We start from the raw sequence: 16,344 nt of genomic DNA, 5'->3' as shown, positions 1-16,344 counted from the left end.
AGGGAGTGTGCACTTGCCAGAGAGACAGGAAGAGATAGACAGAAAACAAGAAATCACCCCCCAGGGAGGATGGCCATGCTGCAGTCTCTTCTCCTCCACTCTTCACTCTGGATCTTAGGCACACATGCACATGTGCCCGACATGAGTTTTAGGTTGTTGGGTCCAGGACATGAACTGCGGTTAACTCCATGGGAGTGCAGTGATGTAACCATTACACCATCTGCTGGTCCCAGAGCTTATGAATTTCTAAATGTGGCAAAAGTAGGGCTAGAATTCTAGTGTCTTGATGAATGACCCAGTGTTCCTTCTATTCTACATCCCACAATTACGACCAGTGAGGGTTAGGAAGACATGAGTAAGGAACTCTTTACAAGTATCTAATGTATGATACAAAGTGAAGAGGAAGAAAAATAGCAACCAGATTCCACATTTACCTGAAAGAGGATGAGTAGAGCCAGATATAGGGTACTGACATTGTTGGCTATAATTAGAATTGTCAGAATATGCCCTAAACTTTTTGGTAGATGGGATTTCATAAAACAACTTTGATCTAGTTATTTTTTTTTTCCTTTTGAACTTTGAAGAAGAGTTGGCATGTTTTAAGGTTGTATTACTAGTTCTGTCTTGAGCTTTCTCAGTGATATTAAACACCTCAATTGATCTTTTATTTCATACATCTTTATAACGGCTCTAATACCACTTACCCAAGTGTTTATAAAGTTAGTTTGGGCTTTTAATAAACTTTGATCTCAGATGAAAGGCTGGAGAGAGTATAAATTGTCACTATTAGCACTATTAATATAAATACCCAAAGTGGTCTTATATTAATTATTTAACATTAGGCGTGATTTCAACCTGTCATTGCCCCCAATTACATTATGTTTGAACATCAAACAGTAAAAGCCAAGTCATCAAAATAGCCAGCCCTTCCCTCATTATTCTCTTTAGCCTCTCCTAATAATTTAGCATAGGTTTTCCATAAATGACTTTCTGGAACTCTTTCAGTGTTTTTTCTCTGCTAACAGCTCGTTTCTACCTTCGTTTTCTATCCATAGCAAAAGCCAGTGGAACACACCTTAGCATGGTTGTTTCATTACTGTAAGATATGAATATGGTCTAAAGCACATGAAACATAGACATATTCACTGACTTAATATTTCACCCTTGATTCTGAGAAGTAATTTTTTTACATCTACTTCTCAGAGAACTCCTTATTTTTATCTCTTTCATTTCTAATTCAGACCTTTTTTAAATGCTCTATAATACCTCAGAGTCCCTAATTTGACATTAGTTCTTCCTTGAAGAAATGTGTGTTTGTTCCAGAGTGTAGGAGTTGAGTGACAGGGCAAGGCAAAAGCCAGATGATCTCCAACTGATTTAGAGAATAGTTAGGATTCGGTGGATTAGAGTTAGAAGCCCTGTGAATTCTGAGTCTTTTCCACAGGTACCTCACTTAACTTCTTGAACTTAATTTCTGTTATCTATGAAATTAACTCAGTGCTTGTCTCATAGATTTGCTGAGAAGGTCAGATGAGATAATGGATAATAAAATCATTTTCTAAATTTTAAAAATACTCCATCATTACATGAGCATTCCCTTCATCAGCCACAAGGACAAGATATGGGGACCAGCAGTTAGCGTAATGGCTATGTCGCTGGACTCCCACGTAGTCGACCGCAGTTTGTGTCCCGGACCCAGTGCCTTAAACTCACACTGGGCGCGTGTACGTGCATACCCAAGATCCCGAGAGGAGAATGGAGGACAAGGGATTGCGGCATGGCCATCCACCCCGGGAGGTGATTTCTCGCTTTCTGTCTTTCTGTCTCTCTCTGTCTGTCTGGGCGAGCACATGCACCTTATAGCAAAAACCTCTCCAAAAGGAAAAAAAAAAAAAAAAAGGACAGGATATGGATTGGACAGGATTGGCCTGTTAATCAGAAGATCTGTATTCTAGACCTAGAATCATCACACCAGCTGGCTATATGTTCTAGTACTTCATGATATATCAATTCTACATCCGAAAGTTATTTTAATAGTTTAATAGTTTAAAATTTAAAGTATAAGAAATTTAGGTTTATGGGAACCAGCAGTTAGCGTAATGGCTATGTCGCTTGACTCCCACGTAGTCGACCGGTTCGCGTCTTTGACCCGGTGGCTTAAATCTTACGCCGGGCGCGTGTGCGTGCGTGCCCAAGATCCCAAGAGGAGAATGGAGGAGAAGGGATTGCGGCGTGACCATCCCCCCTGGGGGGTGATTTCTCGCTTTCTGTCTCTATGTCTCTCTCTGTCTGTCTGGCGAGCGCACGCGCCCTATAGCGAAAACCTCTCCAAAAAAAAAAAAAAAGAAAAAAAAAAAAAAAAAAAAATTTAGGTTTACAATTTCTGTTTAAGAATCCCAGTAATTTTAGTTCAACACACCCCAACCCTCATATTTGGTTGACTTAAGGAAACTCAGTTTTTTTTTGGTTTTGGTTTTTGTTATAGAGCCTGTATGTTCACTGGAGAGAGCCAGAGAGAGAGAGGAAAAATGAGAAAGCACCCCCCGCCCCAGGGGTAATGGCCATGCTAAACCTCTTACACATTCTCTCAGGATTTGGGGCATGCACACACACACATACCCTAAATGTTTTTCAACCTGCCAGGTTAGGGACAGGAACAGTGCAGTTGGCTGTGCAAGATCCAACCCCTCTACTCACCACACCACTGCCTGGCCTAGAATCTAGTCTTTTTTAAAGTTCTGCAAATGTCTCTAATGTGCAGCCATGACTGAGAATCACAAACTAGGCCATCTTTATTGTGTCCTTTAAGAATGTGCTTTTCTAGTCAGTCCATCTACCAGAGCCTGGTGTCACTCTGCTTTCATGTCTACTAGGTTTAGTCCTACTTATTCCCTCTGGCTTAACTTCATGTCATTTCTACTGATATCATCACGTCTTCTCTCCCTAATGTTTCTTCCTTCTAACCTACCAAGACAACAGTTCCAAGATTTATTCTCAGACATTATTTTAATATTTTAAGAATTCAGATCATTTAATTTTAGCTTCTTATAAATTTAAATTTGTCAGACCTAACTTCAAGGGTCCTGCACAGTTATATATATAACTTCACCAAAGGACCAATTTCCAGATTTTAGCCAGTTTTAACAAATTGTCTAGTTTATAAAAGATGTGTTTTTGGAAACTATATGAACTGTTAAAAAACAATTGTCTCTTCTCATAAATCAGTACAATGGGAAGATTGGCTAGTCAACTTATTTTGGGCATTTTGATGAAGATTATGTAAGCTGCCTCCCTCGTTTATCTCATTTCTCTTCTTGATACTCTTGTGTTAATCACCCATTGTATCACACTCGCTGCCTTTTATTCATATCTCCATTCAACGTGTGACAACCAACTACTCCATGCAAAGGCCTCTGTGAAGCCTGGTTCTTCCTTACAGGCTCTACATTGCAAAATGGCATAGGACAAATACTTCATGAAGCCCTGTCAGACTTTACATCAGACCCATGGAAGTTGTATAGGGAGGTTCTCAGGGAAGAGAAATTTCAGACTAACAGGATAAAGATAGTCTAAAAGTGATGATAAAAGGTTGAGGGTTTTCAAGGGTAGTTTAGTATATCAGGGTCAGTTGGACCCAATCTTTATGTACACACATACACACACACACACACACACACACACACACATATATAAAATATATATAGTTACTAGATTATTCAGAAGCAAGTGTAGCACCAAATTCAATAAATACTAATATTGAATAGCTATTTTATCTTAGCACCATAGATTCAAAGAATGATAAGGCATAGTCCTTATAGATCTGTGTTTGTACTCCCGACCCCCAAGTTTATACATCAGCACTCTAATTCCTAGGGCCTTTGGATGGTTATTGGACGTAGGTGAGGTAATGAAGATGGAGTATCCATGATGGAATTCGGGTCTAGATAAGAAGGAAAAGATACTAAAGCGATCTCTTTGTTATGTGAGGAGACAGCAAGAAGGTGGCTATCCACAGGTCAGGAAGTGGATAGCCACCTCATCAGACACAGACTCTTGTGGAGCTTGATTTTGAGAAGTAAATTGTTTAAGCCACCCAGTTTGTATTTTTCTAAGACAGTCCTGATGCTTAAAAGTTCTCAATTTAATGGGAAGGACAGTTTATTAAAAATTGCAACATAAGGTACATATTTCTATTGCCCTAACAATTTATTTTCATTCAGGAATCCAAAGAATTTTTTAAATTAAATCTGGTGAGCTTTAGCAAAATGAAGTCTGGTTTAGTGGTGTTATAGATATGATTTGCACATAGTAGGTATTAATAAACATTGGTTGAGTGAAGGAAAGACAGGATGTCCTATGCAGTATCTAGTAAGTTTCTGTGAAATCTCTCCTAATTTCTACAGTTTTCATAGCATGCTTATGTCCAAAAGTCATGTGGTTTTGGCTTCTCCTAGTTTTTAATGTGTCTAGGCTGCAAAGTAGTTCATTTTAGTTGAATATGTTAAAATGAAGTGGGGGAGGAGTCCTAAGTTCAAAATTTCAAATTGTTTTGGCAAGACTAGCTTCTTTTCATACTAACCACCAGGCCACAAAGATTCATTGTTGTCCAATTTAATGAATGCATGGCTTTATTTGGGGGGAAAAAAAAGCTTTCTAGCAACTGAGGTTTCAGGAAAACAATTGGTCCTGGCAAATGTCAGATGAATTTGCTCACCAAATAGTATTGTCAGCTGTATTTTGCCACACTGTTTTTCACGATTGGTCTCTCTCAGCCAGTGGTTGAAAACTCAGGACCTTGCTGTCTTCCAAAATATGCACTTACATTGACATATATTCCATGTGTCTTCTCCTACTACTTTTGTTCAGCAATTCATTTCATAGGTTAACATGGCATCCCAAACATACTAAAGGTTCACCTTTAATGTTAGCTATTTAGATGAAGTGTTTGCCAAAATGTATTGTTATAATTTCATATTATTGTTGCCTGGAATGAAGAATAATCTTGCAGCTGTATTCCTTAAGAGATAGTTCACTTACCTGTTCAGTGGTTTTAAAACATACCTGATACTCTCTGTTTCTGTCTGTTTTGGCAGCATATCTCAGGGGAATGCTTTGTATAAGATCCAGACAAGTGTTTGTAAGTGTACAATAAAGGATTAATTATGAAAGCAAACTTTAAAAATATAGGCAGAGTTGATCTCAGTTACTTTTGAATTAAATCTCAAAGCCACAATGAAAAAAAAAAAAGTAAAATGTCTCTCCTGATTTCTATTTAGATCTGATCTGCCTGTCACCAGAAACTCATCCCTATAGGGGGATTAACTGTTCACATGCTCTTTCAGCATCCAAGTGCTGTGTGTGGAATAATGGAAAATGATTAATTTGTTTTGTCATTCTCTTTGAGAACAGACGACATCTTTTAAAAAGAAAATAACCTTTTATTTTGAGAACAGAGAGGATTAATTATGTTCACCTCGCTAACGTGCTTTTAAGTAAATTAGCCTGGACCCTACCTCAGCCAGAACAATTAGCACTCCTTATCGGTGTTCTGTATCAGGACCCTCTGTTCTGTGTTACATATGAAGAGACTAATGTAATTGCTTACTTTAATTTGACTTGAGCTCATGGGGCAAGGGCTTTGCAGGATTCAGGGAAATGATTAGCATTTCTCAGTTTCTAGCATGTGCTCGGTGTCCCCGGCATTGCCCAGCCTGGTGTAGTCCCTGTCAGCTAACCCACAGGAGGCGGGTTACTCTTCAAAGCATACAATACTGGCACCCCTTCTTTAGGTCCACATAAGATTTTGATGTCATCTTCTTTAACTCTGTCTAGGCTGGTAAACTCAACTTTACTATCCCTTCATTCTTCTAGATTTTTAAAATTTCTTTAATTTTAAGTCTGTTTAGAAATAGCCTCTGTTGGGGACCAGCAGGTGGCATGGTGGTTAAGGTGCTGGACATTCCCACATGGCTGACCATGGTTTGAGTCCTGGACCTGGTGGCTTACTCTCTCTCTCTCTCTCTCTTTCTCTCTCTCTGATCAAATTAAAACAAATAAATGAATAAATAAAATTAAATAAATAATTACTTAAAAGAAATAACCTCTGTCACTCAAAAACAATTGATTTTTAAATTCTACATTTAAAACAATTTGCTATATTTTCCTTGCTGTAATGTTTTGTAAGTTCTAGATGAGTCCTTATCTTTATAATGAGCCTTTTTTTACCTCCATAAAATTGAAATGCATTTTGGTACTAGTTACTCAGCACTGAAAATACAGGGAAAAAGTATTACTAACTCCAAGGAATTTGCAGTCTTTTAAAGGAGGAAACACAGGAAGCAATTGTACACATGATAGGAGATATCCACATGTATAGGAACTGCTGAGGATGAGCAAGCAGGCAACCGACCCAGAGTGAGGGGGAGAGGCTCGGTTACTATCGTTGTAGTAATAGCTACAGTTTATCGAGTGCTTACTGCATGCTAGTAAGTACTCTTAAGTACTACAGGTATTAGTGTATTTGGTCCTTATAGCAGCTCTGCACAGTGGATATTCTTCTCATCCCTACTTACAGATGATAAGCTGATAAGGTGCTGGACATTCCCACATGGCTGACCATGGTTTGAGTCCTGGACCTGGTGGCTTACTCTCTCTCTCTCTCTCTCTTTCTCTCTCTCTGATCAAATTAAAACAAATAAATGAATAAATAAAATTAAATAAATAATTACTTAAAAGAAATAACCTCTGTCACTCAAAAACAATTGATTTTTAAATTCTACATTTAAAACAATTTGCTATATTTTCCTTGCTGTAATGTTTTGTAAGTTCTAGATGAGTCCTTATCTTTATAATGAGCCTTTTTTTACCTCCATAAAATTGAAATGCATTTTGGTACTAGTTACTCAGCACTGAAAATACAGGGAAAAAGTATTACTAACTCCAAGGAATTTGCAGTCTTTTAAAGGAGGAAACACAGGAAGCAATTGTACACATGATAGGAGATATCCACATGTATAGGAACTGCTGAGGATGAGCAAGCAGGCAACCGACCCAGAGTGAGGGGGAGAGGCTCGGTTACTATCGTTGTAGTAATAGCTACAGTTTATCGAGTGCTTACTGCATGCTAGTAAGTACTCTTAAGTACTACAGGTATTAGTGTATTTGGTCCTTATAGCAGCTCTGCACAGTGGATATTCTTCTCATCCCTACTTACAGATGATAAGCTGAAGCCCGGTGCAGGAGGACCTGGAACTTCTCTAAAGATACATACTAGTAGGTGGCAAACCCAGGATTTAAACTCAGGTAGACCAGCTTAAGAGCCTGTGCTTTTGCTTGCCATATTAGAGGAAGTAGCAACCAAGCCAAATCTTGCAGAAGGATCAGTGAGCTGTTTTATACAGTATGTGGAGAACACTCCAGACTGATGAACTTCATGTACAATTGTGATGTCACAAAGCTTCAGGAAAGAAGCAGATCCATAGAGTAGTATCTGTCACAGTAGAACCAGAGGCTCATTAGCAGTATTTAGATAAGGAGGAAATGATAAAATACCTTTTTTTCTTAAGTTAGGCTAGTTATAAATTGGGGGAAAAAAGAAAAGCAAGGTTTTTGCCTTATTTTGGAAGCTTCTTTTCTAAAAATACAATATGACAAATGTTTGAAATTAGTAATTTGATGGGGCATACACCCAAGAAGACAAAAATGCCTTTCTTCCTGGTTTGTTATTTTCTACATAGTCATTAGCTTCACTTTATGCCACAGAAGAATGAAGGATTTTCCACCCCACAGGTGTTATTAGATAACTATTAACCCCTAGAATCCCATGGTTCATTTTCTCTTTGATTTCTCTTTATAAAACCTCTTTACATTCTTTCCTACTTTTTTATCTTAAAAGTCTGACTCTAGTGTACTGTTGGAAGAGGTCAAAGCTGCAGTGTTCTAATGCTGGAGCCAAAATGAGTATTAAAAATGTACAAATCTCGGGACTAGCAGTTAGTGTAATGGCTATGTCACTGGCTTCCCATGTAGTTGATCATGGTTCGAGTCCCAGACCCAGTGACTGAAACTCATGCTGGGTGCGTGTGTATGCGTGCCCAAGATCCCGAGAGGAGAATAGAGGAGAAGAGATTATGGCATGACCATCCTCCCTGGGTGGTGATTTCTTGCTTTCTGTCTCTCTGTCTCTCGCTGTCTTTCTGGCGAGTGCATGCACCCTATACCTAAACCTCTCCAAAAAAAAAAAACAAAGTACAGATCTCATCATTCCATTTCCCCCGTTCGGAAACTGAGCTCCATGGGTCAAATAATTTGCCCAGGTTCATATAACTGGTTATGTCAAAACCGTGCAATAACTTTCTATCTCCTGATTTCTAATCAGCTTCTTTTCATGGTATCTTGCTGCCTGACCTTAAACAGAAGGCTGCCACATATACAAGCAATCCATTATGCTTAGAGAAACTATTTTATAGACTTTTAAGACCTTTTCAGTAGTTTAAAGTCAGAATGCATGTTTTGGGGGTATGAGGGTATTTTGGGCAAATCAGGAGTACTGTTGGTCTTTTGAGGACTCAGTTTGTTTTCCCAATAAATTTCTCATGGAGCTCCATGCAAATGACCCCCTGAGATGGTTCTGAGAGTTTCTGCTGCTAGTCAGCAAGTCCTAGCCTAGGGGGATGAAATGCCCATGTAAACTTCCTACAGCATTCCCAAACTCCACATGCTCTTCTCAGTTAGGGATGAGAGGCCAGCAGTCTGTTTTCAAAACAAAATGCAGAGTGTTCTTTTGAGACTAAATGAAAGCAGGTCACATCTCTGCTCAAAACTTTCAAAGACCTTCGATCTCATTCAGAATCGAGTGTGACATCTTGACTGTGGCCCAAAAGGCTCTCTAAGGTCTTGCTCCAGGCTTGGCCTCCCCTTGCAGTGCCCTCACTCAGCTCACTCTACTGCCACCCAGACTTGTAGCCAGTCATTCCTACAAGTGCGAGACAGCACCCCCCTTTAGGGCCTTTGCCCTTAGTTTGTTATGTCCTAAACGCTCATCCCCAGGACTCTCATGATCCAGTCCCTTACTTCATCCTGCTCCCAAACCATCTCACCAGAGAGACTGTCATGGACCATGGTCTCTAAAATAGCAACCTGGTCACTCCCTCTCACTTTTCCCTACTTTTTTCTTTTTAGAGTATGTGTGACAGTTTCATATTTTATGTGTCCATTTGCCTCCCCCACATTAAAAATGTATAAGCACCATGGGGACAGAGATTTTTGCCTTATTTATACACCTCTAGAACTATGTTCAGTATATGGTTCAGTATATTTAGTAAATATTTGCAGATTGAGTAAATGTGGAAACCTTTCCTTCACTGAATAATATTAATTCTTTCATTTAAGAAGCAATTATGAAATCCCTGCCCTGTGTCAGGCACTGGGAGAAGTACGGGGGAGACCTTTATGATGTTTATTGCTGAGTGTTGATACCATTAATCAAACAGTCACACAAATAAAGAGAACATTAGTACTCTGATAAGTGTTACCTAAATCAGGCTTCTGATGCAGTAAAGTTTGGCAGAATCAGAGAAGGCAGGGCAGCCTTCCCTGAGGTAGTGATGGCTGATAGAAGATAGGGTAGATCATAAAAGGTGACCATTAGTTCACGCAAGATGTATGCGTTTCGTTATATATAAATTTTACATTTAAAAAGTAAATAATATACTAGAGTTAATGTTATGTATGCTGAAGAAGTTAGGAGCAAGTCACTAATTTATCTTACTTTGAAATGTATCCAAAAATTAAGTTGGATTCAAAGGTAGATGGGGAGCAGGGCTAGCAGGTGGCATGATGGTTAAGGCTCTGGACTTTCACATGGCTGACTGCGGTCTGAGTCCTGGATCTGGCAGCTTGAAAATCATGTTGGATATGTGCAGCCCTAAAATCTGAGGAGGAGAAGGGAGAAGGTGCATGCCTTAAATACCAGGAGGAGAATGGGGCAGGGATTGAGGTGTGGACATCCTCCTTGGGGGGGAGGTTACTTCACACTTTCCCTCTCAGTCTCCCTCTGTCTCTCTCTGGTGATCACATGTACCCTATGGCAAAAACTTACAAAATGAAAGTAGACAGGGGTGGATACACAGATTGGTATGTGATAAATACAGTATTAATGATAGAACCTAGATGGCAGGTATATGGATGATATCTGTAAATTTCTTTCAGATTTCCTCTGTGCTTGAAAATGCTCCTAATGTTGGGGGTAAAAATGTTAACCAGATAAGGAGGCTGAAGGGAGCATTCCCCACCGAGGGCACAGTATGTACGAAAGTAATTCATGTGCCATTTACACTTCTGTTATTTTAATGTTTAAGATGCCATCTGTAGAATAGTAAATGCATTTCTAAATATTGGATATGATTTTAATTAAGTTTGCCTTGTATTCTGTAGCCACAATTTCAGATTGTCACTGACCTCTTCTCTATTTGAGAGTTACTAGAGTTGATAGCACTTCACAGATTCAGTGTTTTTCAATACTTGCTATTTGGAAAGCGCTGGACAGTTTTCACAGCACTTTCACATTCACTCACTTACTGGATAATCACAACTACCCTGACGGCATAGAATAATAAAGGCCATCATTATTTATCCCAGAAGACTAAAGCTTAAGGTCTGGGCAGAATGATATTCCCCAAACCACAAAACACAAGTAATAGTACTAGAACCATGAATATCCACAAGTCAGGGATGCTGATTTCCAGTCCAGCACAGTTTCTGTCTCAGTACCTTCCTTCAATGGCCAGCTGAAAACATGTCTGTGAGACCTGTGTGTCTAGAGGCATAGTTTCCTTACCTCCCACCTTGGCAGAAATCGCAAATCCCAGTTCTCTTCCAAGATGCCCTACCTTCTATTGTTTGCCTGTTATTAAAATGCAACTACATCCAGTTGTTTTGTGTGTATATGTGGGTTTTTTTTCATTTTCAATTTTAAATATAGTGCTTCCATTAAATAGATAGTAGGTCTCAAAACCCTCCTACTTATAAAATGATTGTCAGTCCCTAATTTATTTTTCAGCACACAGAGAACACTAAACTCATTTCACAGAGAATACTAAACTCATTTAGCTTTGTGTGTTACTTCTTCTTGATATCAGGGAATGGCAGTGTTAAAAGAGATGATCTTAAGAATTTCAAAGGAAGAGATGCGTCTTTATTTTTTCTGTCTTCCTTTCTCCTTCAATTCATACTTGGTGTTTTTTCATTGAAAAAAAAAAATCTCCCAAATCACTCATTTGGAGAAAATACTACATCTTTTTTTTGAAGCTAATAATAAGGTAACAAGTTAACTATAACTTATAATGTGGAAATATCTAGACATAAGAAAGCAAAAGTATGGAATGGCAGATTCTGTGTTTTATATAGTTTTTCTCTTAAAGCAATGATTGTGAATGAGAATTAGGAATTTATCTAGAAAGTCTTCTGTATCCCAGTTTTCCAACAACTATACTACTATTCTGAAATTTTGTAACTGTAGTTTTAAAAAGAGATCTTCTACCACTGTTGACTAGAATAGTGTTACATAAACACAAGTAGAATTTTTTGTTGACAAAAATTCCCCTAGATTTTAGGCCAAATATAGACCCGATGTCGTATTGCCTTGTTACCTGGCATTTTTACTTCGTAAGCTTTATGTACCCTCTTACCTCAAGACACATGTAAACACTTCTAAGAAGCTGTCTTATTTTTAGACTTGTCTTAAAGTATACAGTTTAGGAATAGAGGATTCTTGATATTCCAAGAAACCCACACAGCATTGAACACTGGGACTTTTGACGGATGTGCACGCACAGCATGGTTTTGCTGGCCTATTCTCTGCCACTGCTCTGTTTGGTTCCAGTGAGTGTCTTACATGGTTTGGATGAAAACAGGGCGCTGTGAAGCCAGTACAGCTGTGCTGGGTTGAGTCACAAGGGAAAAGGCATACAGTCTATCCTGTTTATGATCTCACCTTTCCTCTCCTTGAAACGTGTTTACTCAGGTTCTTTTACCACCGTTCAGCCATTTGTCAGGAAAGTTTAACAGTGACTCTCTTTCCAAATGAAATAGAATTGCATTTTTGAACCCAAATAAACTGCCTCATAACTTTGTTTATTTAGCATGAGTCTGATGCCAAAAATACACATACTCATTTTAAAAATAAAAATATAGACCGTATTTCCTTTCATTTATGTGCTATCTAAACCTCAAAACACTTGTGATTTCAGTAGCCCTATAAGAAAATTGTAGTCGTTATATGTTAACCAAAAAGACAAAACAAAACAAACAAAAAACACATGCTTTTTTTTTTTTTTTTTTTTTAATGTGTATACTTAAATTTGCCAGTGGTTAAGTCCATTCCTTAAGTTTTCTCTACTGGAGATAGTAACTTTTTGTTTTTTAGTATTGCATCCTCTACTTTAATTCCTCACTGCTGCTACTTAGGTTGTCTTACAGTATTACTCTATTTCCTACAGTCTGAAAGAAATGGCTAAGGGAAAAAGGTACTGTGGATCAGTACAAACTGCTTACCTCCACAGGCGTTTATTATGTATCGAAGGCTTTTAGAATGGTAAAATTGAGGGGGCAGAAGGTGGAATGGTGGTTAAGGGTGCTGGACTCCCACATGGCCAATTATGGTTCGAGTCTCGGACCCAGTGGCTTGCTTTCTCACTTTTCCTCTCTCTCTCTCTCTCACTCACTGTATCCTTCTCCGGTCCAATTGAAATGAATAAATAAGTAAATAAAGTTAAATAAAATCATTGTTTAAAAAACGGTAAAATTGGCAAACTATTCTTGCTCTTGTCAACAGATATCTGAACATATCTATAGGTGCAAAAGCCCTAAGAGCTAATAGATAGAATTCCTGAATTGCATTATTGTTTCTGACACTTGGTCTTTCTTTTGGTCTGGAGAAAATAAACAAAACAGCAAAATTTTGCTTGTAGACCTTTAATAAAGAGGTCAGTAAGATTACTTGAACATGGAAACCTTGCTTTTGTCTCCGTCCACCCAATCATTATTTGAAACGCCTTGCATGGGCCATATATTAGATATTAAATTTTTCTCATGCTTAACACTCTCATCAACAGAAACTCTCCAGACCCCTCTGTGTGTGTGTGCGCTTGGGCACAGTCCTGAGTATAGGCTCTTCTGTACCAGCCAGGTGAAGTTCTTCATGGTTTCATCTTAAAACTTCTCTATCAGAAATAAGCCAATCAGGACCAGCAGATGGCATAATGTTTTGATAACAGGCTCCCACATGACCGACTGTGGTCTACCGACCATGGTTCTAATCCTGGACCTGGCTTCTTGACACTCAACGCTGGGGGTGTGTGTGCCCAAAATCCTGAGAGGAGAATAAAGGAGAAGGGATTGAGACATGACCAGCCCCCTTGAGCGGGGGTGTGTAGGGGGGGCTGATTTCTCACTTTCTGTCTCTCTCTGGCAAGTGCATACCCAGCTATAAAAATCTCTCTAAAGAAATAATAAATGTTTAAAAATAAAAATAAATAAGCCCTTCAAGGATAATGCTTGAAAATTTTGGATGCTAAGAGTTGATAGCTAACCAGAGGTTTGGAGTTTACCTACAGCACTCACCATAACAACTTCTGCTTGTCATCTACACCTTTTAAGCTTGAAATTTTTCATGAAAATAATTTATAAGAACACTGTTATTTCTACATTTAGAGTTTTGCCATCACTTGACTGTGAAGAGGTTCCTAACACTTCTGGTCCTCAATCGCCTCATCTCTATAATGGTGCCAACAAAGATTCTACTTCAGACAGTGGTGGGAAGATTAATAAGTGTATTCAAAATTGAATGACATTTTTGTGGTTTAGTCTTTTATCATGCTACTAAATAGAATTAGGATTAACTGCCATTTGCTTTGTCACTAATTTTAGGCCAGTGGAAATCTCTCTCTTCAAGCCTTTGAGATAAATCAAATATGCACAGTGTTTTGGTATTTTATGAAACTGAGTTTTCATTGTGAATTTTTCTTTGTTTTAAAGTTTGATATGAAATTTACTATCTCATAAAATTTTCAAAATAGAAACTTTTTAAAAGGTTTTTACCATAGGGCATGTACGCTCACTGGAAAGACAGAGACAGTGAGAAGGAAAGAGAAAGTCACCCTCTAGGGGTATGACCACACTGCAGTTCCTTCTCCTCCATTCTCCTCTTGAGATTTTGGCATGCACACACATGCACCCAGCATGACTTCCAGATCCAGGACTCAAACCATATGTAGCAGTTAAGCCTCTTAATTACTATGTTGCCCGTTGGCCCCCAAAAACAGAAACATTTTTAAGCCCCTTTGTGAGCACATGATGTTTTTTGTAGAAAATTAAACAAGTCAAGCACCTATTATTTGCTGGTGCTATTATTGAAATAAACTTGAAAAGTTTCTCTCTTAATTCTTCTAACAGTGGGAACTGACTCATGTCCTTTAAACCATTAGACAGTGCAAGACAGAAAATTTTAATCAACTTAAATAAAAAATTATAAAAGTTCCTTTAACTCAGTACTAGGTATTTTGTCCTAGGAACTAGTATGATATAGGCCCTCATGGCATCTCTAAATCAAATAAGTTTCCTCTTTTAGACTATGCACCTGCTGATAAATCTACTATCTCTAGCATTGTTAGATTTTGAGGAAAAGCAAACTTGAAAGGACATGAGATATGACAAAACGAATCCCAGAACCCCAGCCAATCTCATATAAAATTAAAAAAATACAAAAAACACAAAACAAAACAGTTGCAATATCATGCATATTTTTAAGCCTGGATGCCAAAGTGATGTTTTTAAGCATGCTCATATGGATGCATACAGAGAGAAAGAGAGGAGACCAAGAAGTAAATGTACTCCCCAAAATATCACTTCATCATGAAATCATATGCTAAGACCTGTGAGGACTGCAGGCCTAAACTCATTGTTTCATTACTTCACATCTTACTGTTTCAGTTGCCCTAGAAATCTCAACATTTGTACATGCAATTTCCTTAAAATAAGTGCAATTAACATTTTTCTTTGAATCATTCTTACATCTCTTGGATATACATATTTCCCCCTCCCCAGTAAGTTAACTATTCCTGAAGAACTCAAAATACACTTTCTAAGTCTTACGGATCTTTCCGTGATAAGTAGGATACATGTTTGTCATTAGTCGACTGACTAGAAGATTAAGATGAAGCGAAAAGCGTGTGCGCCAGGAAGTATTTCTGATATTGAGGAAGATATTTAGAAGCAACATGTAAATAGAATATAAAATAAGCCATAATTAAAATAAATGATATAAAAGTAAAAAGATCAGTTTATGGAGGGATAGAAAGAGAAATGCCAAAAGGAAGGGAGCATAAAAATAACAATTTAAGAAAGAAGAAACCAAAATGTTTCATAGTTTCACTCACAAAAAGGAGAGGCATTTGAGTATCCATCTCAAAAAAAAAAAAAAAAAAAGAGTTAAGCTTGAATGTGAGCATATAGGAGAAAGAAGAGTTGTTTCATGAAGCCACTTGGTTGATTGAAAATTTTTTAGCAAATATATTTATAAAACATTCTGGATTTTACACTAGACAAATAGATCAGTTGCTTATTTTAAGAAGAAAATGAGTTTAGCATACTTAATCCAGGTTTAGAGGATCATTTCTGAATGAGAAAAATTATGAGATGAAAAAGGGAAATAAAGTTTTAATACTACATGTCTATTAGAGTCTGTGTTTATGAAGAGGATTTTATTCAATGCATAAAATTTTGCTCTAAAATCATGAGGGCATTGCTTTGTATTTTATTGTTCAGGGGCCAATGTTATTCTTTAGAAAAATCTATTGTTTTATTACTAAATGAATATAGTGTATGTGATGGCTAAAACTACCCACTCTTCTAAACCTGTGTTGTGGCCTACATTAGCAAACATGTCATCTTGATGAATCTTTCCTACATGTGAAAAAATTAAATGAAGTCATTTAAAATGCATGGCAGTTTAAGTGAGTACATGTGGCAAACAGACTAACAATAATATAAATGTTAAGCAGAAGGAACAAAACACTAAATCCTTTAAATGGACCTTGCAAAGGAAGACTTTGTGAACTTGAAGAAATAGCACACACTGTTCCGAAACTGTGAAGTAAGGGTGTATTTCTATCCTTCTCTCAAAGGTCACATTACAAAAATAAAGATACGTATTGCTGAGTGAAGTAAGCCAGGCTATGAAAGAAAGATATTGTATGTATCTACTTAATATATACGGACTATCCGCACTCTATGGTAGAGAGCGAAATATTGGAGGATGTAAAAGCAGTGAAAATACTTAATGAGGAT

At 37.8% G+C, this 16,344-nt stretch overlaps 1 protein-coding gene across 1 annotated transcript in view; it reads left to right on the top strand.

Moving 5' to 3' along the window:
* Positions 1-16,344, top strand: part of CEP128 (centrosomal protein 128) — a 461,274-nt gene that overhangs the window by 410,152 nt on the left and 34,778 nt on the right. The window contains exon 26 of the mRNA XM_014591066.2: positions 10,210-10,314. Within this exon, the coding sequence (XP_014446552.1) occupies positions 10,210-10,314 (105 nt within the window). The remainder of the gene's footprint in view (positions 1-10,209; positions 10,315-16,344) is intronic.

Source organism: Tupaia chinensis, unplaced genomic scaffold, assembly GCF_000334495.1.
Source record: "Tupaia chinensis unplaced genomic scaffold, TupChi_1.0 Scaffold000528_1, whole genome shotgun sequence".
In the NCBI taxonomy this organism is placed as follows: domain Eukaryota; kingdom Metazoa; phylum Chordata; class Mammalia; order Scandentia; family Tupaiidae; genus Tupaia; species Tupaia belangeri.
Note: the sequence above shows the minus strand (reverse complement) of the source record. Positions and strands in the feature narration are given on the sequence as shown.